General features: G+C 39.6%; 1 protein-coding gene across 3 annotated transcripts in view; it reads left to right on the top strand.

The window, feature by feature from the left end:
• Positions 1–24326, top strand: part of Nostrin (nitric oxide synthase trafficking) — a 62082-nt gene that overhangs the window by 22281 nt on the left and 15475 nt on the right. For all 3 annotated transcript variants that reach the window (XM_090342700.1, XM_090342699.1, XM_090342701.1), the window contains 6 exons: positions 4237–4320; positions 6416–6478; positions 6679–6760; positions 7750–7812; positions 10564–10662; positions 16920–17045. In XM_090342700.1, the coding sequence (XP_090198826.1) occupies positions 4237–4320; positions 6416–6478; positions 6679–6760; positions 7750–7812; positions 10564–10662; positions 16920–17045 (517 nt within the window). The remainder of the gene's footprint in view (positions 1–4236; positions 4321–6415; positions 6479–6678; positions 6761–7749; positions 7813–10563; positions 10663–16919; positions 17046–24326) is intronic.

The following is a 24326-nucleotide window of genomic DNA, read 5'->3' as shown; positions in this document are numbered from 1 at the left end:
AGGTAGAGGCTGGTGACATTTGATGTTGTCAGTCCTCTAGATTTCTAGTTTGCAAGACTCCACTTCCAAAATGTCTTACAACTAACTGCATAGATGCTTTGGTAAGAGGCCAGGATGCTCAGAAGCTCTTAATCTGTGGCAGCTGTGGACCAATCTCTAGCAATTAAGCCACCAGGGGCTGTGGTGATTCACACACCAGCTAAAGGCAACCTAAGAATCAGTGCCAACTTTTACAATTACCTCTCTGTGTCTGACTTCTCACAAATTCAGGCACAGGAGAATGGTGAGGCTTCCAGATTAGGATTCCCCACTCTGTCACTTCTTTCCTGGGTGGCCACAGCTATGTAACTGATTCAGCTCACTGAAGCTTGGCATTCTCTCCACGCAATGGGTAGACAAACTACCTGCTTTAGGAAGGATATCATGGATTTAATGAGAAACTATACCAAAAGCACTGAGATTGGATCCTGGAATGTTGTATGTAGCCCAGAAGTATTGGCTGCTGGTGTTTGTTTGTGTGTAGACAGAGCACAGGTCATGCATTGGCACCATTCCCAACATGATATCCTATACTGTCTAGACAGTGCTGTGGGAACACACTCTTCCCATGCAGAATGATAGCATGCTTATGTGGATGCCCTCACATGTCCAACCACAGATGTCTAAGACACTCACACATGACAAGAAGCCTGCACTTGCTAGCGAGGCTAGGTCTCCTTAGTCTGGCTCCTACCTGCTCCAGAGAAACCAGTAGAAACACATGCTCAAGAGCAGAGATTGCCTGCCTCAAGGATACCACAACGCCAGAGCCTCTTCTGCTCCCAACCTTCTTCCCGAGAAAATGCGACGCAGTTAACAATGCAAAGGGAAGCAGACTCCTTTCCGGTGGATGTCCATTTTTACTTTATGTATCTCTGCAACACTTGTTGGTTCAACCTCTCAGAACATTCTGAAATTTGGGGGTAGGGAAGGTGGCTCAGGTGGAAGAGAGCCAGCCAGTGTCAGATACTGAGTTTGATTTCTTCTCTGAGAGAAGATAAAAATTGAAATATTCAAGTTCTAAAAGTTAACTTGAATTTGAGGAAGAGACTGGGCTGACAGTAGCCATCTATCTCTTGAATGTCATGTAGGGACCATGAGCAGGGGAGACAGTGGATGAGAAAAGCCTAGATTCTTCCTCTGCACTGTCTACCTCTCATGTCTCCAATTTTTCACACTAATAATCATAAAGATTAATCATAAAGATTAATATTTACTAAGTATTTGTGTTGTGCACAGTACTGTAAGACAAGAACTACTAATCCATCATATTTAATGTGTTATGTGCTACAATCAAGAAGCATAGGATGAGGAAACTGCCAAAGAACCACGGGCACAATGAATGAGGCATGGGTTTATAGGTTTAGTGTCTGAAGTGCTGGAAGTAGTGTGCTCAGATGTTGGGGCCGTGCACAGCTCACATTAGTGTAAGGGCATCTAAACAGTTTCTCAAATGGAAGAGTTGAGGCAAGAACAGACCTGGAGCAGATACCAGTAAGAATTCCAACTCAGACCTGGTTAGAAGTCTGTCTGTTCACTCATTCATTCAGTCATTCTATTTAGTCAGTCAGTCATGCCATAAATGATGAGTGCTATGTGTACCAAGCACTGTTTTTAGCCTAGGGACTCAGCAGTGAGAAAAAAAAGAAAATTTCAAGGTGCATGAAGCTGTTTACATTCACAGAGGAACTCATAAGAACACATAACAATATAATATGAGGGCCGGGAGTTTGGCCAAGTGGTAGAGTGCTTGTCTAGCATGCACAAAGACCCAGATTCGATTCCTCGGTACCACATACATAGAAAAAAGCTGGAAGTGGTGCTACGGCTCAAGTGGTAGAGCTTTAGCTGTAGGAAAGCACAAGGACAGTGCTCAGACCCTGAGTTTAAGCCCCAGGAAAGACAAAAAAATAATAATGTGATTAAAAAGTAGTGATAAATTATAAGATGCAAGTAGATCTTAAAGGGGACAATGACAGGCTCCTGTTTTAGACAAGATGGCCTATAAACAGATCATATTTGAACAAGACCTATTGAAGATAACATGTGGAAGAATGCACTGTGATTAATTAGCAAGAGGAAAACTCAGCAGAAGTCACTGTTAGTGCAAAGTCTATGAGGCACAATGGTAGTTGGCTAGTGAGAGGAGTACAATGAAGAAAGGGATGACCAGCAGGGAAGCAGATCACGAAGGAAGCTGCAGGGATCAGATGGTACAGAGCCCTACTGTCTTATAGGTCAATAACAATTGCTCTAGCTGCTGAGCTCCTGTTATATTTACATTATTTCCGCATTTTAATCCTTGTAAAACTGCTCAAAAATTTTCCGGTACTCTATCTCAGTGTTCCCTGAAGCCAGAAGCCACCGTACTTTCAAGATTATAAAGCAATCTCTGAATCTCTGTCTCTCTGTCTGTCTTTCTCTGTCTCTCTGTCTCCCTCTGTCTCTCTATCTCTATCTCTCTGTCTGTCTCTGTCTCTCTCACTCCAAAAATGAGATGTTTACTTACTAGCTTCATCATTTGCAAATACTTGCCTTAATTTTTCCTTATACATTGGGTTGTCTGATACCAAATACCTACGTATTGAAATACTGAAAACTAGATGACAAAACTTTTTTTCCTCATCAGTGCTTTATTTCCACAAAAATCATCTACAACTACACATAATTTAATTATTTTTAATAATTGTATTTCATTGTTGAAGTGATAGATAGAGGGGTTACAGTTACATTTGTCAGGTAGTGGGTACATTACTTCTTGAACATTGATACCCCTTCCCATGTTTTTCTCCCACTTTCCCTCCTCCTACACCCTCCCAATCATCTTGTTTTTTTCTTCCCTTCCCTGTTTCAAGTAAACAAATAAAAGTATACATAATGTAACAGGCACCAACTTCAGATGCAGTAACAACATGAGCTAAACCATAAGGAGAATAAAAAGAGAGAGAAATAGAGAAGAAAAAAGAAAACAAAGCACATTAAGGACAACAATCACAAAGATAAACCTCTTATCTCTATATCCTAGAGTCCATCTTGCTTAGCTAAACTTTATGATCATCACTAAGAATGAAACTTTAATTTCCTGCATTTTGTGATCAGCAGTCAAAAGGATGTTCCCTGAGTATGGTGACACACAGCACTGGGTGGGGGCTGAGACTGAAAGGTTAAGTTCAAAGCCAACCTGGACTACATAGCAGTGCCATGTTTTAAAAAAGAAGAAATAAGTGAGATGAACATGAATATGGCCTTATTATATATAGCTACAGATAAACCTATAAATAGGAGTTGGTGAAATGCCTTTAGAAGCATGTGATTCAATCTCTTTAAAAGAGCAAGGTAGGCTGCTTTGGAGAGGAATGCCCATACGTCCTGCTGGCTCTCATCCTGCATAGAAAGCCATGGTGTGTTATTCATCTGATGTTGGCCACTGCAGCAGGAGCCAGATACAAGCCTATAAGCCCCAACTCAAGAGACTTGAGACAAGAGGATCACTTTAATTTAGTCATAGGTAATCATTTCTCATTGCTGGTTTCCATAATTTAGAGCTAATCTGATTAGGACTGGGGCTTGGGGACACAGCTCCCAGTGGTACAGCCATTGATCTAGGAGCTGAGCGTGGCTCCTAGATCCAACCTCTAGTGTCACAAAAATGAAAAAGAAAAGTGATCAGTGCAACTTTATGCCTTACTAGCTAGCTAAGTCATAGTTCTGGAGGCTACAGGTTAGACATCAATGTGTCATCCTGGTTGGCCCCTTCTGAGAAGTAGAGGGGAGCTCATGGCTTCTTCTCAGCTACTGGTGGTTTGCCTGCAACCTTTTCCTTCTAGCTATAATCTCAGTCTCTGCCTTGTGTTCACCTGGCATTCTCTCTGTGGACATGTCTGTCTGTCTGTCCAAATATACCTCATTTTATAAGGCTACATAGCATTGGGCATATCTCACCTTGATGGCCTCATCTCAACTTGATCATCAGTGCTTAACACTGGTGTAAGTTAAGGTTATATAAATACTCCTCCCTAGCAGGTTCCTCTTCCATACTCTCATTGGTTTGCTTAATGACAAGAGGATTTTTATGAGGGTACCACATGTTCAGTCTACTCTCCTTTGTATGAATGCTGTGGGTAAGTGAGTGAGTGAATGCACTTTTTACTAATTTATAGCCAGCACATCGATTAATAACTAGCTCATTGCCTACAGGGCCAATTTGGAGATTAGCTATGCCAAAGGACTTCAGAAACTGGCAGCCAAGCTAAACAAAGCACTACAGAACACCAAGAAAAAGTAAGTATCTTGGCAAAGATGGGCCAAATTATTCCTTACCATAATAAAAAATGGCAAATATTCAGTCTAACTTCCTGTTATTTTTTTATTTTTGTTAGTCATGGAGCTTGAACCCTGGGCCTGGGTGCCATCTCTGAGCTCTTCAGTTCAAGGCTAGCACTCTACCACATTGAGCCATAGCACCACTTCTTGGTTTTTAATAGTTAATTGGAGATAAGAATCTTCTTTCATGCCTGGGCTGGCTTCGAACCATGATTTCCAAATCTCAGCCTCCTGGGTAGCTAGGATTGCAGGCATGAACCTCTGGCGCCAAGCACTAGATTCCTTTTATTCTGGTGCACGGTTTCCAAGTCCTGCGTGTTTACTATGTATTGGGCACCGAGATAAATGTTTTGCACGTGCTCCATTTAGTCCTTGCAGCAGCCTTGGCAAGGATAGTGAGTTCTCATCATTATCTCCCCTTGCAGATGAGGACTTGGGGCCTGTAGAGTTTAAGCAGCACCCTCATCGCAAGGGTAATGCCTTGCACAGCTGGGTGGGTCTTTATTGCTCTGGAGACCATATTTGTCACTGACTTGGTGATGATATTTAATTTAGGAATTGTGTTGAGCCAGGTCTTGGAGGCAGGAAGTATGAAGTCTGTGTTGTCTTGACTTGTGACCAGGACAAGAAAAGCTCCATAGACTTTGACTCTGTGTGTGTGTGTGTGTGTGTGTGTGTGTGTGTGTGTGTGTGTGTGTGTGCGTGTGGCACGTGCGTGCGTGCCAGTATTGGGCTTGTACTAAGGGTCTAGGTGCTATCCATTAGCTTTTTTACTCAAGGCTGGCACTTACCCACTTTCAACTTTTGGCTCATCAATTGAAGATAAGACTCTCTTACATGTATCTGTCTGTTCTAGCTTTGAATTGTGATCATCAGAATTTAGCCTCCTGAGTAGCTAGAGCTACAAGTCTAAGCCTCTGGCACCAAGCTGCACTCAGCTTTGACTTTGGTTCTCACTCAACCATCTCATAAAGACTAAGAAGCCATGGGGATGAGGTGGGCCTCTTATTGTGTTGCAACTGGTAATGCCCAACACACTAGTATAAAAAGGTTGGCAGGATCAATATCCAGTTAACGAGTATTAATAGAAAATGTAATAATAAACATTAATTGAATTTTTGTCCATACCAAAGTCTGTGATAGATACTTGTCCAGCCAGATATCTCAAGAAGGTATTTTTTAATATTGGTTAAGTGAGAGTCAGAGGAGTGATTCTTCCAAGGTCACACAGGAAACACAGTAGGAACATTTAGACCAGTCTCCCCCCAAGCCAGCTTGCCATGGTTCCTGCCCTGCTGCCAGCTCTGAACAGCAAGTGAGAGATTCTTCTTCCCCAAAATGTGTCTGACCCTTACTTCTGTTGTTTAAAAAAAAATCACTACAGGCTAGGTGTGGAACTTTGGTTCCAACTACTCAGACAGAGCTGGGATTACTGATCCTTCGAAGCACATAATAGGTACTGTGGACTTCTGAGAGCTGGACCCCTTCTGTGTGGAAGATAAGATGCATCTCCCAGGCACAGAGCAATGCTACCCTTTGTGTTCTTTGGAAACAGCTCACAGGACTGTAAAAGATCCGAACAGTTGTCCAAATGGCCAGTGGGGAGCAGGAACCGGACCCCAACCCCAAGAGCAACAAGCAGGAAGTGACCAGGGACTCAGACTCCCATCTTATGTCACTTCTCCAAAGCCCAGTTTATTGATCCACAAAGTGAAGAAGCTGTAAAGATGATCTCTGAATCTCTCGCACCTAGAATCACATGCCTATCCGCTCCCATACCTGGCCACTTTATTCCTCTAATTTCTACAGAAGTGAAATGGAAGATATAAATCAAAATGAGGTGTGACTGGGGAGCAAGGGGAAGCAGTGTATATAATGTCTATGATGTAAATTAATGCACTGGCCAAATTCAATCTCTGTGAGATTGGAGTAAGGTTAGGGAGATGAACACAATGGCTGAATGCAGTGTGTTGGGTGTGATGCTTTGTATTTCAGAGTTCACTGGGAGAGTGACAGCCACCCTTTTCTCCAATCCCTTTGTGTTTGCCTTTAGCTGCCTCAGCAATGCATGGTCCTGGGCCTCAGAGGGCATGAAATCCGCGGCAGACCTTCATCAGTGAGTGCTTCCACACCCACCCTGGCTTGCTCCAGCTCCAAGGAGAGCTGTAAACAGTGGAAGTGGGTGGGGTACAAATATTCCTCTTCAAACTGGCACTGAGTAAATGTGTTAGCAAACACCATTTCCCTAGAGAGTTGTTTGGAAAGCCAATGTAAACCCTAAGACAATGATTATGTGTCTTTATGTTCTATTTCCAGAAAACTTGGCAAAGCTATTGAATTGGAAGCAATAAAGCCAACTCATCAAGTACTCAGTAGACAAGAGAAGAGGAGAAAATCTGTGAGTCCAGTGTTTGCCTTCCACCCTCCCACCCACTACACGCACACCCCTCTTCCTTTCTCTTCTTTTCAAAGCAAGATTTCTGTGGTTTACTAGGAAAAAATAGTCTAAAAATGATACTAACTGGGGCCGGGGTTTGGCCTAGTGGTAGAGTGCTTGCCTAGCATGCACGAAGACACAGGTTCGATTCCTCGGTACCACATACATAGAAAAAAGCTGAAAGTGGTGCTGAGGCTCAAGTGGTAGAGCTCTAGCCTTGAGAAAGTCAAAGGACAGTGCTTAGGCCCTGAGCCCAAGCCCAGGACTGGCAAAAAAAAAGTGATATTAAGCCTCATAAAGTTTTTGAAAAAGTAACCAAAACACACAGTCAAAATTTATGGACAGCCAGGCATAGTGGCTCACATCTGTAATCCTAGATACTCAGGAGGCTGAGATCTGAGGATCAAGGTTCAAAGCCAGCCCGGGCACAGAAGGACCTGAGACTCTTATCTCCAATGAACCTCTAGAAAATGGGAGGTGGGGCCCAATGGTAGGGCTGTAGCCTTGAGCTAAAGAGTTCAGGGACAATGCCCAGGCCAGGGGAAGGGAGCTAGCCTTGAGCTGAAGAGATCAGGAACAGCACACAGGCCCAGTTCAACCCCCATGACCCACCAAAAAAAATTATATACAAAGCTGTTTGCTAGGCATTGTTTATAACAGTGAAAAAGTGAGCTGGGTAGGGGGTACATACCTGTAATCCCAGCACTGGGCAGACTAGAATAAGAGGTTACAGTTCGAATGCAGCCTGAATTATGTAATGAAGTTTTATCTCCTAATCACCTGTAAATAATCCCACCAAAGTTCTCATCTCTAAATACTCACACTGAAGGAAAAGATTTTAACCCATGCATTTGAAAGTGGGAGGGAGAAGAAGAGCAGAATACAGCCAAATACTCATTAAAGGCCATGACTAAAGAAGAAGCAAAATTATTTTTCTCATTTCTTAATAGCTTGATAATGAAGTTGGAAAGACAGCAAATCTTGTTATTAGCAACTGGAATCAGCAAATTAAGGCAAGTATCCACAAATATTACCTTCCCAAATTCATTTCTTAGAGTCACAGCATTTTGTTTTTGCATGTACATACATACATGTGTTCTAATGTTAGTATTTTTAAGGAATAACTACAAATAAAAAGTTTCTTCAGCCGTGTTATTGCAGAGATGCATGTTTAAAATAAAGCAAAGAAGAGCAGAAGAGCATGTCTCAAAATGCAGCATGTATTGTAGCTAACATATCATTTATTATGTGCCAAGTGTTACATGCTTATATATTTAATCATCATAAGTCCAACACGATCCATGATCCTGCATTGTCCCATTTTACAGATGGGGAAGGTGAGACACACATAGTTGAAGTAATATGAAAGCAAGTGTAATGTGCGAACCAAGGATTCTTACAAATTCTTGAATTCTAGAGTCTCTGTTCTTTATCATTACACCACACGGACTACTTCTTAGAATAATTTCTAAGGAGAGAATTATAATCTTGCTGGTATGAGAAACTAGAACATATCGGTAAAATAGCAGAAGGAATGCACATGTACAGAAGATTATTCTAGAATCATTTGGTGGGGGAGAAAATCACTTTGAGTTGGATGAATAAGAAACCAGAGAAACTTCTAAGAAAAATCTAGGGATAGGGATGCCCTTGGAGAGGAATTCTATTCCAAGATTTTGTTTTCCTTTTTAGCATCGCCAAAGTGTTAGTATCCAGAAAGAATCTTGACAAGTAAACAGTCACTGGTGCCAAATAACTGAAGCTATTCTGAGATATAGTAGCCTAAGAGTTAAAGCTTCTCTTGAAAATGAGGACTCGATAGATGAAGGATATAAATGAAAAAAAAAATGTTTGGGATAAATGAATTCCCATACTCATCGAGTTGTCACTGTTATAATAAGTACTTTTAAGTCCCAGAAAATACATTTCCCAATCATTTGTTTTTAATCTTGCTCTTGATTTTCTGAGCTTTCATTAGAGGGATTTGTCTTTATAAAAATCAATTTTCTTAAAATAACCAGCTCTCACAGGAGATTCAATACAATGGACTAAAAGTTACAGCAACAGCTTCTAAGAACAAAAACTCCCTTTTGCTATTTCCCAGTTAATGCCAAGTCATCTTCCTAAATAAAGTGATTTGATTCTTTATGAAGAGTGACAGAAAAATTAAAGAAGATGAAATCCTTGAACTATAGTCATTTTCTCCCTAGTTACAATTCAAGGGATCCAGTGTATGAATAATGAAACCCAATCTGTTTTAGAGACACAAAGGCAAAGCCTTAAAGGGCTAGATACTCTTGATTCTCAGCCGGCATGCAAGTGACATAGGGAAAGGCTGAGGGTGGTAGGAAAGGACTGGGAACCTGCTTGTTCTTTCAATTCCCTCTGATGGAGCCTTTATGTTTCCAGAAAGGTGAAAATCCAAGGGCAGAGAAATCTGCACTTGCCTTCCTCATTATCCAGTTTTGTTGTTGTTTTGATTTTTTTTTTTGGTTCTTAATGTCTTAAGGGAAAAAGCCACTTTTACAATCAATTTAGTTCCTGAATGGGCTGAATTTAACTTAAAAAATAATCAAACCTGTCGGCATATTTTTACCTCAGGGGCACCATCTTTCATCCATATTCAGCTGCAGAATTTAATAATAATAATCATTATAATAATAATAGTCATCATCATCATCATCACCTAAATTATAACCCACACTGAACACTGAGATAGTCCCAGGGTGGGAGACATTGCCACTTCTCCCTTTTTTTTTATCTCTTCCCTCAGTCCCCTCAATAAACACAGAATATTTCAGAGGGATGCCAGGCAAATATCCAGCTCTCAGTTCTGGGTATCGGGAACAAACAAGATTTCTGCCCTTGATCACAGTGTGTACTGGAACTGGAGCTTGAACTCATGTCCTGGACATGTTCTCCCTTATTTTTTGCTCAAAACTAATGCTCTACCACCTGATCACAGCTCCATTTCTGGGTTTTTGGTGATATATTGGAGGTTCCTTGCTCACCTTCTGAGTTGATTTGAAAGAATGATGAGATTTGCCATAATCAGTAGAAACCTTGGGCTCTCCTAGCAGAGGTTTACAATAGAGCAAAACCTAGATACATAAGGCCATATAGGATGAGACTAAATGAAAGAACCTCCAGGGTATAGAAACAAAAGCCATGTAATGTGTGGTTGCTGTCCTTAATGTACTATGTTATTTCTCATCTCTTTTGCTGTCCCTTGGTTATCTCATATTGTTACAGTATCTTACCTTGTTATCTGATATATTGTATATTTGTTTATTTGGTTATTTGAAATGGGATAGGGAAGGGGATGAGGGAAATGGGGACCAAGACATGAGAAAGGATATCAGTGTATGTGAATTAATGCACCTTCTATCTGGTGAATATAATGTAACCCTTCTATTAATTACAATAAAAATATATAAAAAATAAATAAAGGAATTGTCATGAGAACATACATATTTGTTGCAGAAGCCATTATATGACCTAGAACAATTCTTTGGAGACTTGCAAGCATTCTATGATGTAGTCGAAAGTACAACCTTCTTGATTCTCCCCAATATGATGACAAATGCACAATAGTTCTCCAACAAAATGTTTTCTGCTGTCATATGTTAAGATGATTTTGCGATCAAGTGGGAATGGAGAAGGAAAACTTTGCAGTCATTCACATGAATTGGCCTCCTCCAAAACACAACAGCTTCTCTCTTGATATCTTCAATTTTTTCTTGTTCATATTTTTTTTAATTTAGGCTAAGAAAAAATTAATGGTGAGTACCAAGAAGCACGAAGCACTTTTCCATCTTGTAGAAAGTTCTAAGCAATCTGTGACGGCAAAAGAAAAGCAAAAGGTAAGCTGTCATGTTGGCAGAGAATAAAGAGATTCCACATTATTCTTGGCACACATTACTCCTGCCATTGGCATGCCACATTAGAACTATGGTCTCTAACGTTTTTGTCCAGTATGTAAGTTTATCTGCTTTGGGGAGGGAAGGGAAGCAACAGAAACAGTGAGACAGGGTGAACCAATTCAGCAGCAAAACCCACTAGACACTATGTTGGGAATGACCTCTATAACTTGGGGGGAGGAGGAATTCGGGAGAGGGAAAATCCAGGAGAGCATAAGACAAGGGTGACATTGTTCCAAAGGAAAATACTTGTTATTTGACTTATGTAATTGTATCTCTTCTGTATATCACCTTTACAATGAAATTTTTAAAAAGCCTTTCTAAAAAACGATTTGGAATATCTGTATTCTGCAAGACTAGTCATTTGAAATGATGGTGTAGAAAATTTTGTCATGAAAACCCATTTCTAATACCTTTTGTTCTAGAAAATGATTGTAATTTTGTGAAATGCTTTAAAATATAAACGTTGTGCCCATATTAATATAAAAGGACAAAGCTTGATAATGCTTACCTCTGAACATCCAATTGTTTTATTTTATAGACCACCCATTTGCTTATTTGCATTTTAAGTTATTTCCACAATTTAAGAAATGTCATTTTAAACTTCAAAAGAAACCAGTTCCCACTCCAAATAAGTGAGATATGATATACAGTACTTTACATATTACACTAATATATTATGAACATTATAAAGTTTATAATGGGAGGATACCACTCAGTGGTTCTGTACTCATGTGTGGGTTCTGGATTCAATCCCCAGAACCACCATAAATTTGTGCATGTGCATTAGTGCGAGTGAGGGTGCTTGTGAATATAGATAAATGCATACATATGTATATGAAATGATTGCAGGACATTTGTAGAATGAAGGAAAGATAAAATACTTGAAATGGTTAGATAATCATGATGTCTTATATCTAGTCACTTAATAGATTGTTGTTTGAGTAAATATAGAAACAGAATGTACACTTGGGTGTAAATTCTTAATCATAGTAAATATAAATTATACTTCTAACAATCTTCTAATGATCCTAGTTTATAATAATTAAGCTATTGCATTTTTCATCAACTTCTTGCCAGGTTACTCTGCCCTTTCTAGTTTCTGCCTTTTTCTGGGAGTTGGGGGATTTTGTTATTCTTCCTTTTAGGAAGTACTGGGTTTTGAACTCACAGCCTCTCACTTGTCAGGCTGGCACACTGCTGCTGAGCTGTTCCTTTTTTTTTTTTTTTTGCCAGTCCTGGGCTTGAGCTCAGGGCCTGAGCACTGCCCTTGGACTTTCTCAAGGCTAGAGCTCTACCACTTGAGCCTCAGCACCACTTCCGGCTTTTTTCTATGTATGTGGTACCAAGGAATCGAACCCGGGTCTTCGTGCATGCTAGGCAAGCACTTTAACCACTAGGCCAAACTCCCAGCCCGAGCTGTTCCTTTTTTAATGGTTATTTTGGAGATGGAGTCTGGCAAACTTTTCTGTTCAAATTGGCCTCCCACTATGATCCTCTGAGTAGTGACCCATCGGTGCCTGACTCACTCTGATGTTTTCTTTCTTCTGTGTTTACTTGTTAATAGTAACATCCATCCATAGGATCTTGTCAGAATCCTCCTGAAGATTGGCCACATATCCCCAAGATACTGGAAGTGCATACAAGTTCCACAGCGACTCCTCATGCTGTGGAATGCCCACTTCCCCTGACCGCCTCAGAATCCACATCCCCCCGGGAAGTCACCAGTGCATTATAGGAATAAGCATGATCATTGTCTTGGGCACACATGACACAAATTACATTTGAGTGCAAGAAGAATCCAAGCAAGTTCTGTCTGCCTAACCCCTCCCCCTCCACAAAATGTCACTCACACACGTCTGTTGGTATATATCTCAAACTGGAAACCTTTGAGATACTCTATACCTTCTCCAAAAGATGTGATTCCCCTAAAGAAACTCAACCAGAGCCACCGTGGTCCTAAATATCTCAAAGGGAAAAGAAAATCAGCATGACAAGCAGCTCTATAAGTTCATCTGAAGAAATGTTTAGTTCAGTAGTTGTTAGCAAGATGTTTCAGGATTCTTATTTTTTAACATCCATCTTCACATGTTGAAACAATCACTAGGATTCAATAATAAGCAGCCTCCAAGACTGACCCTAGTACGTAAAAACACTTATCACAGGACCCATGTGAGCCATTCCCTGCCCTCACTAGAAGCTTTCTTTATTGATGCCCCTTCCATAGCTGGTGGTGAATTTCCTCTTCTTTCCTTCATTAGCAGCTGCCTTAGTAGGTGAAAGTCTCCAAACCTCTTCTCCCCTCCTGCAGCCATGACCTCCATGACCTTTATCTCTGGCCTCACCCCACCATCCTCACTGTTTAATCTTAGGCTGTTTTAACCCACAAGCTGAACATGAACACAGTATTCATTTCCCTCCCACTTATCCATTCCTCTGTGCGGCTCCTCAGTTCTTCCTGTTTTTCTATTCTCACAAGCAGCTGATCTAAACCTTCCATCCATACCTCCCACTCCCAGCAGACTTTCCTGCTTCCTGCCTCCCAGAGCAAACTGGACAGAGCAGATACCTGCCTACTCAAGGAACTGCAGTTGCATATCTTCAGGGAGAGCTGGGTGCCCCCGAGCCAGGCATCCTGCCTCTCATACACCCTCCAGTGGGTTTTCCCTCTGTTTTGTGAGCTTCCTTTGCAATGTTCCTCCTGTGAGTCTTCTTCCATTCTCCTGCCCCTGCCCCCCTCCCCGACACACACATTTTCATCTGTCAAGTACTGTAATTGTTTCTGGCCTGGGTGCTTGGAGCAATAGGCATTTCTTCCACATAGTTGTAGAGAGCAAAAGTCCAAGGACAGGGTGACAACCAGCACAGTGGAGTTTTTGGTGATCACCATCTCCCAGACTTCATTTTCAAATGCCTTGTTTTGTCCTCACAGGCCAAAAGAGATCCCTGGCGTTCTTTTTATAAAGACACTAATTCCATTCATGAGGGCTCCTTTCTCAAGGCCTAACCATTCTCCAAAAGCTTTGCCTCCTTATACCATCCTATGGCAAGTTAGAACTTTAATGTATGATTCTTGGGGATACACAGACATTCTGCTTATTGCACCTCATATCGTGCAGTGAGAGCAGATTGAATCAGACACAACTTTTCATGGCCCTCCCTATCACCTCTCTCTTTTCTGCCATAAAATTATAAAAGAAATCTTCTCCATCATTCTGGAAACTCACTCCGCTATTGGCACTGAAAACAATGATTTCTTGTGAAAGTCAACTTTGCAGGACTTCCACTTCTTACCTCCCTGAACTTCTTGCAATCATTGCACATTCAATCATTTCCCCTTCTAGGAACACTTCTCTTCCAACTTTAGCATCTCACTCACTCTCTTTTTTTCTCCCAGCTCTCTGTCAAGGTTGTTTCAGATTCCTCAATGGATTGTTCATTCCCTGCCTGGCCATTATGGGTTGCTATTCCTGAGTCCTTATCTTTCTCTGAGCTCCTCTGTTTAATTCACTGTGGCTATAGTGCCTACCACATTATTCTCAATGTCAGGTAGTTAAAATAATAAGTACTCAATAAGTTTGTTCTCAAGGTGTCAAGGAGACTACACAAATTTGCATCTTCAGCTCAAGCTAGTCTCCAAATTGCCTTCTTGCACCTCAGACTCAACACCCAAAATCAGACCATCCCTTCCCTCTATCAAAAAATATTCTTTATTCTCCTGTTTTCTCCAGCTTGGACAATCACCAACTACTACATCCTCTCAGGTCTACCTGCCAAACCAAATACTTTTCCAACTTGTTTTCTTGCATCTGTCTCCTTGACACAGCTTTCTCCCTGGTCATCACCATTACTTGCCTGAATAACTGCAGCCAACAAATTGGTCTCTTGGACCTCAGTGTCCTCTTCCTGTCTACTGATCAATTACAAGTCAAGCTGCTGTTTCTAACATTTGAATCTGAGCACATAGGATGACAGTAGCCTGTTTTCATCCCTGAATAGAGAATGAATAGACAAGGAGCCTATCTTATTTTCTATTCTCAAAGCCTTGCCCATGGCACACGAGAGACACTAATTATTGGATGCATAATGAATGCAATATATATCTTAAGAGAAAAAGAAAAGAGGAGAGAAAAAGATTAGAATTTGACATTTGTCAAACTCTTAATCGCAAATGCCTTAATAAAATAAAATAAAAGTCTACATTCTTCTTTGAGGGGCTATTTCCTGTCAGTTTGCTATGGAGAAGCACCAGTGCAGATTGATGAATGGGAGTTATTGTTAGGGATCTGAACATTCTTAATAGTAATCTAAGGACAGGATGGGCAAAGTAGCACACACCTGTAATCCCAGCACATGGTACTAAAGCAGAAAAATCAAATAGTCAGTCCCAACATAGATTACATAGTAAGACTCTGTTATATCTATCTATCTAGCTAGCTAGCTATATCTCTCACTGTCTCTGTCTCTGTCTCTGTCTCTCTCTCTCTCACACACACAATAATAATAATAATAATAATAATAATAATAATAATAACAACAACAACTCAGGCAGTCCTTGTGCTCTTCCACTGTATTGCTATCAGGTTAAAATTCATAAGCTCGTGTTTCTCTGGATAGATGTGGTTCATTACACTTGAAATGCAAAACCAAATGTGCTGTGTGTAGGTCATAAATCACGGTGAAGGGCATTCTGTAGCTACCATAATGATCAGCATGATAAAGTGAAGTAGTGTTAGTATCTAGCATTTGGATGAATGTTCTTCATTATGGTAACATTAGTCAAAATGTCCTTAATCATAAAGAGGGTCATTCCTAAAAGCCCATGTTCCTGTTCTTGAAGCTCCTAAACTGGCAAAATGGAGAGGATGTCCTGAAATTCCTAATGCAGGCTGAGACCACTTTCTCATCTAAGAAGAGATTTTTCCAGGCTCTGCACAGAGCTCTTGGGTCTTGTGGGCCCAAGGAGTTGCTGTTTTACAAGCATCCCTGCCACTCATCCTTTTCAAAGGTGGAAAGTAATTTGAGCATCTAGCACATCCTCTTTCACTACCGTGATCTAGAGGGTTTTTCAATTACTTTTCTTTTCCAATGGAGTTTACCATCACAAAGACAAATTTGGGGAATTGTCAAGAGTGGACTCTGAGGGGCAGAGAGGAAATCATCTGTCCATAAATCATCCATTATTTGCTGTGAATATGGGCTTTTCATTAATGTGTGTGTGTGTGTGTGTGTGTGTGAGTGTGTGTGTGTGAGTGTGTGTGTGTGTGTGTGTGTGTGTGTGTGTGTGTGTGTGTGTGTGTGTGTACTGATCATGAGGCTTGAACCCATGGCCTGGGCACTGTCCCTGAGCTTCTTTGGCTCAAGGCTAGCATCTATTACTTGAGCCACAGTTCCATGTCTGGTTTAGGAGGGGTTACTTGAAGATAAGAGTCTCGCAGACATTTCTGCCAACACTGGCTTCAAACCTTGATCCTAAGTAGCCAGAATTATAGGAGTGAACCTCTGGTGTCTCAGCATGCTTCTAATGTTTGCGTGTTGCACTCAAAGAGGTCCCACATCTATCACCATGTGTTCTCTGTGATTGAATCCTCGGAAGAAAAAGCAGTAAGATAGGAGCAATCAATACCTCCATCACAGTTAAGAGAACTAGGGCTCATCAACCGTAAATAGCTTGTCCAGGGGCCAGAACTCTAATCCTGGAAGTCTAATTCCAGAGCTCTACTTCAACTCAGTCAGGCACATCTGTTAGAAAAGTGAAACCCAAAAGCTAAATGATTTTGAAAATCATATGATTATTTTAAAATACTTAACTTAGAAGTCTCTGTGTATCTTTGTAGAAACTTAAGCAATTTTCCAAAGTAAAGCTTTAGTATGGTTTTGTAACTGGAAATCCTTAGCCCTTGGTGTTAATTCTTACTTGACCTTGTCTTTGATTTGATGAATATGGATAAAATCACTTCTTATTTATAGCTTCAATGTCTTCATGTGTGAAACCGAGGGGTTCATCCTGAAAAGAATTGATGTTTCCTTTTGGTTCTCTCATCAATTTTTTTTTCTGAAAAAGATCCTTAATATTGTCCTCTATGGTTACTGTTTATAAAGAGTGAAAGCATAAGAACCACATGCAGTCCTTTCTACAGAATTATGAAGGGATTTCATAAGTATGTTAATGACTATATGACAGAGATGTTTTATTTTAGCTCCTCAGCAAACTGAAAAAATCAACTGAGAAGTTGCAAAAGGAAGATGAAAATTACTACCAACAAAACATAGCAGGCTATTCTACTAGATTGAAATGGGAAAACACACTAGAAAACTCTTACAAGGTAAGCTATGCATTCAAAATACTTTTCTTCCATGGAACTTTATGTGCCTTACAGAAATGAGCATCAGATCAAGTTATACAACTTGATTTCTATAGTATGATCATTTATTATTATCACTCTAGACAAACTACAGTTCCTCTCATTTCTATTTTTCCATACATACAATTAACAATGAAAATTTATTAAGTGTCATTAATCAGTTTTTACTCCTACTTCTTAATGGTTGAATAGTACTCAGCTAATGTCAAATAATTATAATAAAGTGCAAATTATGGCTTATATATTTTATATGTTTATAAATTTATATATATATATGTATATATATGTTCTGAGCTTAAGCTCAGGGCCTGAGCACTGTCCTTGGACTTTCTCAAGGCTAGAGCTCTATCACTTGAGCCTCAGCACAACTTTAGACTTTTTTTTCTCTTTTTCTTCTAGGCAAGCACTCTACCACTAGGCCAAACTCCCAGCCCCTTATTTTTATATTTTTATCAGTTTTTCCTCATCATTGAACAGTTTGTCACACTTCATTTTCATGTGTCTGTGCTACTAAGATGAAATTTTAAATGTTTATACATTACTTTATCAATTGCTACATATCCAGTGCTCAATATAATCTATGCTTTAGAAAGAAACTTCATAAATGATCACTGATTCATTCAGCTCTCAGACCTAAAACTCATTTCCAAATATGTAATACTTAAACCTTAATTGCATATTGCTTCATTTCATCTCCACAATTACACACACACAATCATTTGGCAAAATTATGAAGTGATAATATCCTGTATAGTTTACTAGAAAACATGAATCCTTATTCCAGAGGGCACAAAAATTAATTTAATGGCATTCAATGAAAGCAAAATTTGCATATGCACAAACCACAGCAAGTTTACTTAAGTATGTATCTTGAAGAAACATTTACACCTGTCCTCAAAGAATAATGCATAAGAATGTTTATCACAAGCTGGGCACGGTGGCTCATGCCTGTAATCGTAGCTACTCAGGAGGCTGAGATCTGAGGATCAAAGTTCAAAGCCAGCCAGGACACAAAAGGACCTGAGACTCTTATCACCAATTAACCTCTAGAAAACAGGAAGTGGGGCTTGGCTCAAGAGTAGGATGGTAGCCTTGAGCTGAAGAGCTCAGAGACAGCACCCAGGTCTAGTATAAGTCCCATGACCCACACACATGAAAAAAAGAATGTTTATCACAGAACTACTTACTGAGAAAAGGATTATACACAACCATCCTACCATTTAGACAATACTGTTTAAAAAAAAAACCAACAACTATGCTCTAGCTTGGAAGGTAGTAGTAAATAATTAGAGTGATAATCTACATACACATTTTTAAAAAATTAAGATACACCAAAACTGAGTTGATATGTGTGTTTATAAACATTCATACAGTGACTGAACCTCAGTTGGTTGGATGAAATCTGAAGTTCATTCTATGCACTCTACTTGTCTCATGGCTTTTACTGCCTACACTGACTTCAAACGACAATCTTCAGATCTCAGCCTCCAGAGTAGCCAGGACTATAGGTGTAAGCCATCAGCTAAATCTGTTTTTAAGTCAGTGTACGTATAACCACATTAAATGACTATCTGTACTGGGTGGTAAGAATGCAAATGGTTTTATTTTTCCATGCATTTCTACTAAAAGAAAAAAATGTTTAAAATAACTACAAATGGAAAGGGAAATAGCTGGCTACCTTGCAGCATGTGCTTGGTTCTGGCTAAATCAGGCCCTGTACAAATGCCTTCATATGCATTATAGTTTATTAGCATTAAGGTAAGGAAGGTAAGAATGTATTTCCTAATTTACACTTGAGAAAGTGAGGATGGAGAGTTGAAATAACTTGACCAAGATGTTTGTGACATTTAAGCTGGGTCTCTGTGCTATAACCCTTATAAGAACTGGAAGAAGGGGAGCCATGGGCTATATTTAAAATCTCTTGGAGTTCAATCACTTTTAGGATAGGACAGGTGAAAGGTTAGAGAAGAAAGTAAAGGAGAGATGAAAGTTAGAGTTAAAGAAGGAAGTAAATGAGAAGACAGGTTTTTTGAATTTACAGTTTTGAACACAGCATGTCGGGATAGCCTTCCTTTGCTTTTGGTGATAAGTTTGAGAAGAAGTTGAGGAAAAGGCAACCTTTTTCTATCTGGAATCTGTCTCCAACCTTGCCTCACCTTTCGGGTGTTTTGATGTCTTCTTACAATATAGATGAAGTTTATAAAATCTTTGAAGCAATACTCATGCAACTACATTCAAAAGAGTTGCTCAATAGTGTGGGAAATATTACAATATCACAAGTATAGCTTTTAAGTAAATCATGTGTCAAACCATGCATAAACCATGTGCACAAACTCTGTCAAAGTTAGTCTTATTACCTTACAATCATACACATTTCCTTTCTATAAAAAAGAAACCAAGGGGCCAGGAGTGTGGCCTAGTGGTAGAGTGCTTGCCTAGCACTCCTTTTATTAACCAATACTTCTCAACAGAACCAGAGAATACAGAAATGATTTGAGTGACTGTTTTCTCAGCTCTCCTGAGGAGAGTACTTGACTAGTACAATTATAGACACAATTAATTCATTATAATCCTACACTGCTTAACAGTGGTATGCATCCTGAGGACAATTTCAATGTTGTGTGATCAGTCATAGAGTTTACTTACACAAAAATGAATGATAAAGATCATCACTCTCTGTGGCTTAATGCAATCCAGAGAAAAGGTAAACATTAAATTTTGAGGCCACTGCCAGTTTAACATTGATCTTGTGGTTAGCTTTCTTTTTGTTTTGTTTTGCTTTGTTTTATTTTTGTAAGCGAAGAAAATATCTAAAATAATGACTGAGGGCCAGGAGTTTGGCCTAGAGAACTTGCTAGCATGCAAGAAGAACTGGGTGCAATTCCTTGGTGCTACATACCTAGAAAAAGCTGCAAGTGGTGCAGTGACTCAAGTGGGAGAGCTCTAACCTTGAGAAAGCCCAAGGGCAGTGCTCAGGCCCTGAGTCCAAGCCCCAGCACTGGCAAAAAAAAAAAAAAAAAAGGACCAAAATGTAAACCAGTAACACCAGTGAATAATAGTTTTTCACATCCATGGAATCTGATGGGATCACTGTATACATGGCCTGCATTAGCCAAAAAGTCTTTATATAATATGTGGTAATACAAATGACACATTTGAACAGTAGTATGTAATTCTATCCGAGGACTGTTGTTTAAAAAGGAAATTAATTTTATTCATGAAGAGAAGAAGTGGGTAGGGGAGAATCTTCATGAAATTCAAGGTATATCCTACAGAATTAAAAAATTGGGGAAGGGATAAGGTTGAGATAGAGGAGAATAATGAAAGGGATGACACTGATCAAAGATGCATTGATTTTATTCATAAACTGGTTTGTTGAATGGCAACTCCTTTGTACAACTACTTAATTGTAGAAGGGCAATTTTTATCCACAAATCTATCATGGAGAACTAAATGAAATTAAGACACAGATTTCTGTTCAAAACCCATTTGAAATAAAAGGGAAGAAATAACCCACATGGCCAACATTAAAGGAATGACACATGAAATCCATACCTGCCTACACAATGAACTATTCGGAAGCTATTTAAATAGTCCTTTCTTGGACCAATGGTTTGAGGAACTGTTTATAATTAGAAGATAAAGTCATACACATTCACCTAGACTGACATACATCAGAATGTCAGTACTGATCATCTGAGTGGAAAGATTATAAATGGTTTTGAAATGCATTTCTTTGTGGAGTTTTGTGGCCCTAGGACAATGTTTCAAAGTACCAGGATGCTGTTGAAATTCAAATTTCTGAGCACTTCCCTAGCTCTAGCAAATCAGAGCTCCTCATGATTTTAAAAAGGATCTGGACATTCTAAAGTTTGATGGGCCTTTCTCTAGTGTGGTATTTCTTTCACCAGCTTTATGAAAGCAGTTTAAAAGAAAATATAAACCCTTCCAGTTCCTCCTTTGGATACCTAGTTGAAAGCCAGAATAGCAAGCAGAAAGAGATGAATAAAGAACATGGATTATGATGATGCCTGACCTCAAACAGACTCTAAATCCACGATCCTTGATAAATTCACTGACATTCTTTCTGGGCCATGAGCCATTACAGAAACATAAGAGCACAATTTGAGTCTTCCTGAGGATCTTGTCTCTTTATTGCCCATTATATAAAAGAACAAGATAATAGAAAGCAATAGAACTCATCAAATGCTGTATGTATTTCCTCTTTACACAGTGAAATTTATGTCTGCCTCTTTTCATCAACAAACATAGATCATTTTAATGATTTCCCTGAAATGTAATTAAAATCTGTTAAACATTACCATCTCTGCCAAAGGACACAAGTGACTTTAATCTCAGATTGACGCTGTGGCTCCTTCTACCTCATTAAAGTAAAGAAGCAGCCATTACAGTGATGCCCTGTGTTTAAAAAATGCTGCCTTTCTTTCTTCCTGTCCATTACTCATCATGCTACACTGGAGCTGACTTCTAGATCTTTTTTTTTTTGTGAGCCCAAGAAGTAAGCCGAATGTGTTTTATATATTTGTAATGAAGTACTTGGATTCTGCCCTATGAAGAAACAATACATTTGACAATCTGTTCTTTGTGTTTTATCTTTTTTTTTTTTTTTGCCAGTTCTAGGGCTTGAACTCAAGGCCTAGGTACTGTGCTTGGGCTTTCTCAAGGTTAGAGCTCTGCCACAGAACCACATCTGCCTTTTCTTATGTAGGTGGTACTTAGAAATCAAACCTGAGTCTTCATGCATGCTAGGCAAGCACTCTACTTTACCACTAGGCCAAACTCCCAGCCAAGTTTCATCTTTTATCTGGGAGGGGAAGAAAGACAACTGGACCTACTCAAGTAGCTGATGTGAGTGATTATAGCATAAAACCTCAGGAAATCGCCAGGTAATCAGTAAGACTTACAAAAATTATACCTCCCTCTAAGAAGGTAGCCACAAGAGCTTCTGATCCAAATGTCAGGACATTTGGCACAAAATCTAAATTTGCGTGTGGAAGCACTCCTGTTCATACTTACTTCCTGGCCCCTTTACTGCTTCCATTTAAAAGAAGTGTTAAAGTAACTTTATTACCAATAAACCAAACAAGGCATATATTTAAACTGGACTATTGTTAGTCATTTAAAAGCAAAAGGAAAGTCTAGCTTTTACTATAAAATTAGTCAGCTTTGAAAATATACTAAGAGAAATAGTTCAGGTATGAAGAAGACATATATGATTCTTTTTATTTGAAATAACTACAGGAGTCAAATTCATAGAGACAAAGCAGAATAGTACTTGCCAAAGGTTGGGGGTGAGAAGTGGAACGGAAATGAGCCATTGTTATTTTATGGATATAGACTTTCAGTTTTACACGATGAGAAAAATTCTGGGAATAGAGGGTGGTAATAGTTACCTAAGAAGCCAAATATATTTAATAATTCTGAACTACAACTTAACCATCATTAAGATGATACCATTTATTTTCACTCTATCATAATTATGAGAAATGTTTCTGGGCACGGGCGGCTCAGGCTTGTAATCCTAACTACTCAGGAGATCTGAGGATTGTGGTTCAAAGCCAACCCAGACACAAAGTCTGTGAGACTCTTATCTCCAATTAACCACCAGAAAACTGGAAGTGGTGCTGTGGCTCAAAGTGGTAGAGCACTAGTCTTAAACTGAAAAGCTCAGGGACAGTGCCCAAGCCCAGAGTTCAAGCTCTATGACTGACTAAAAATAAGAAGGAAGGATGGAAGGAAGGAAGGAAGGAAGGAAGGAAGGAAGGAAGGAAGGAAGGAAGGAAGAAAAGAGAGAAGGAAGGAAGGGAAGAAAGGAGGAAGGGAAGAAGGGAGGGAGGGAGGGAGGGAGTGAGTGGAAGGAAGGAAGAAGGAAAGGAAGGAAAGAAAAAATCAAATTAACATTAACATATAGTAGATGAAATAACAGTACAAGGACATGGACAGTTACAGTGGATTTGTAAAATCCATAGTGGATCAGGCCATGGACCCTGCAGGTGTGCCAAGATGGCAGGATGAGAGCACTCAATGACATCTGTGGCCCTCTGCAGCCCCACCTTCTGGCCACAGGTCAGGAGATTAAGCCATCCTTCTTCTTCTCTATGGTAGTGTCACCCATCAATTTTACAAAAACCTGTTTTATGAAAGATTATTATTGCTGGTACTCTGAAGAGTGTGGGGATAGAAGAAATGGAGTTGTAGATATGAGAATGACCCAATGACCTTTCTCTGGATGAAAGGATGAATGCCTAAGCCTTGTCCTGATTTAAAAAAAAAAAAAAAGGATGGGATGGGTTTATCTTAGATGCCTAGCATCTCTTTCAAAGCCTAAGCCTAAAGTCCTGTGAGCATGTACCCTGCAGCCTCACACGTGGCTAGGAATATCCCCTGCATATCCTAGTTATGAAAGTTCTCTGCTTTCCAGTCAGAAACACAAGGCAGTGGCGAGAGACTAAGAACTAACTGTTCTAAATGTTAATAGCTAACAAGGCTACTAGAGTAAGACTTTACAAAGCTAGTAAGTAGGTATCACCTCATTTCCTTATTAACTTTCTAACCCAAAATCTTCAAGGTCCAGTTGTTGACTTTTGGTGGGTTTTTAGTGATACAGAGATTTGAACTCAGGCCTCATGCTTACTTACTGGGAAAGAAGTCTTCTTGAGCCTCATCATCAGCTCTACTTTACTTATTTTTAGAGAGAATCTTGTGTTTTTGCTTGAGTCTTGAACACTTTCTCCTACTTTTGCCTCCTGCATAGGTGGGATCACAGGCATGTAGCACCACACTCAGTCCAAGTTCTGGAAATACGAACAAAATACAGACACTATGTCTCCTTCTTCAAGCAGTGTACTCTGGGCTCTAAACCTAATTTAAATCAAATTATGAACTGAGCATCCTGAGATTCTGCTCATGTCTCATCAATCAGGGATATGTGTCCCAAATTTGCCCACTAGACTAGAGGAATGATCTGCACCAACAGTAAATACTTCTGAAACCTCAGTGTGAAGATGTATTTCTAATATATGAACATGGATTTTAATGGGTTTCATTTTATTTCTCTAGAAGTCACAGATGTTTCTCGAATGCTTTCCTTTTTCTCCCCTTCTCTAAGAACACTAGGTAACCCAAGTATTCTATTCATCTTTTCTTGGGGAAAGTTTATGTAAATCCATCTTAAATGAGAGAGACACCAAGTCACATTCCTAGGCTTTCATTTGGATATGG

This window comes from Megascapheus bottae, chromosome 12 (assembly GCF_031878675.1).
Source record: "Megascapheus bottae isolate mThoBot1 chromosome 12, mThoBot2.hap1, whole genome shotgun sequence".
NCBI lineage: Eukaryota > Metazoa > Chordata > Mammalia > Rodentia > Geomyidae > Megascapheus > Megascapheus bottae.
The sequence above is the reverse complement of the archived record's forward strand: the minus strand, read 5'-3'. Positions and strand labels throughout refer to the sequence as shown.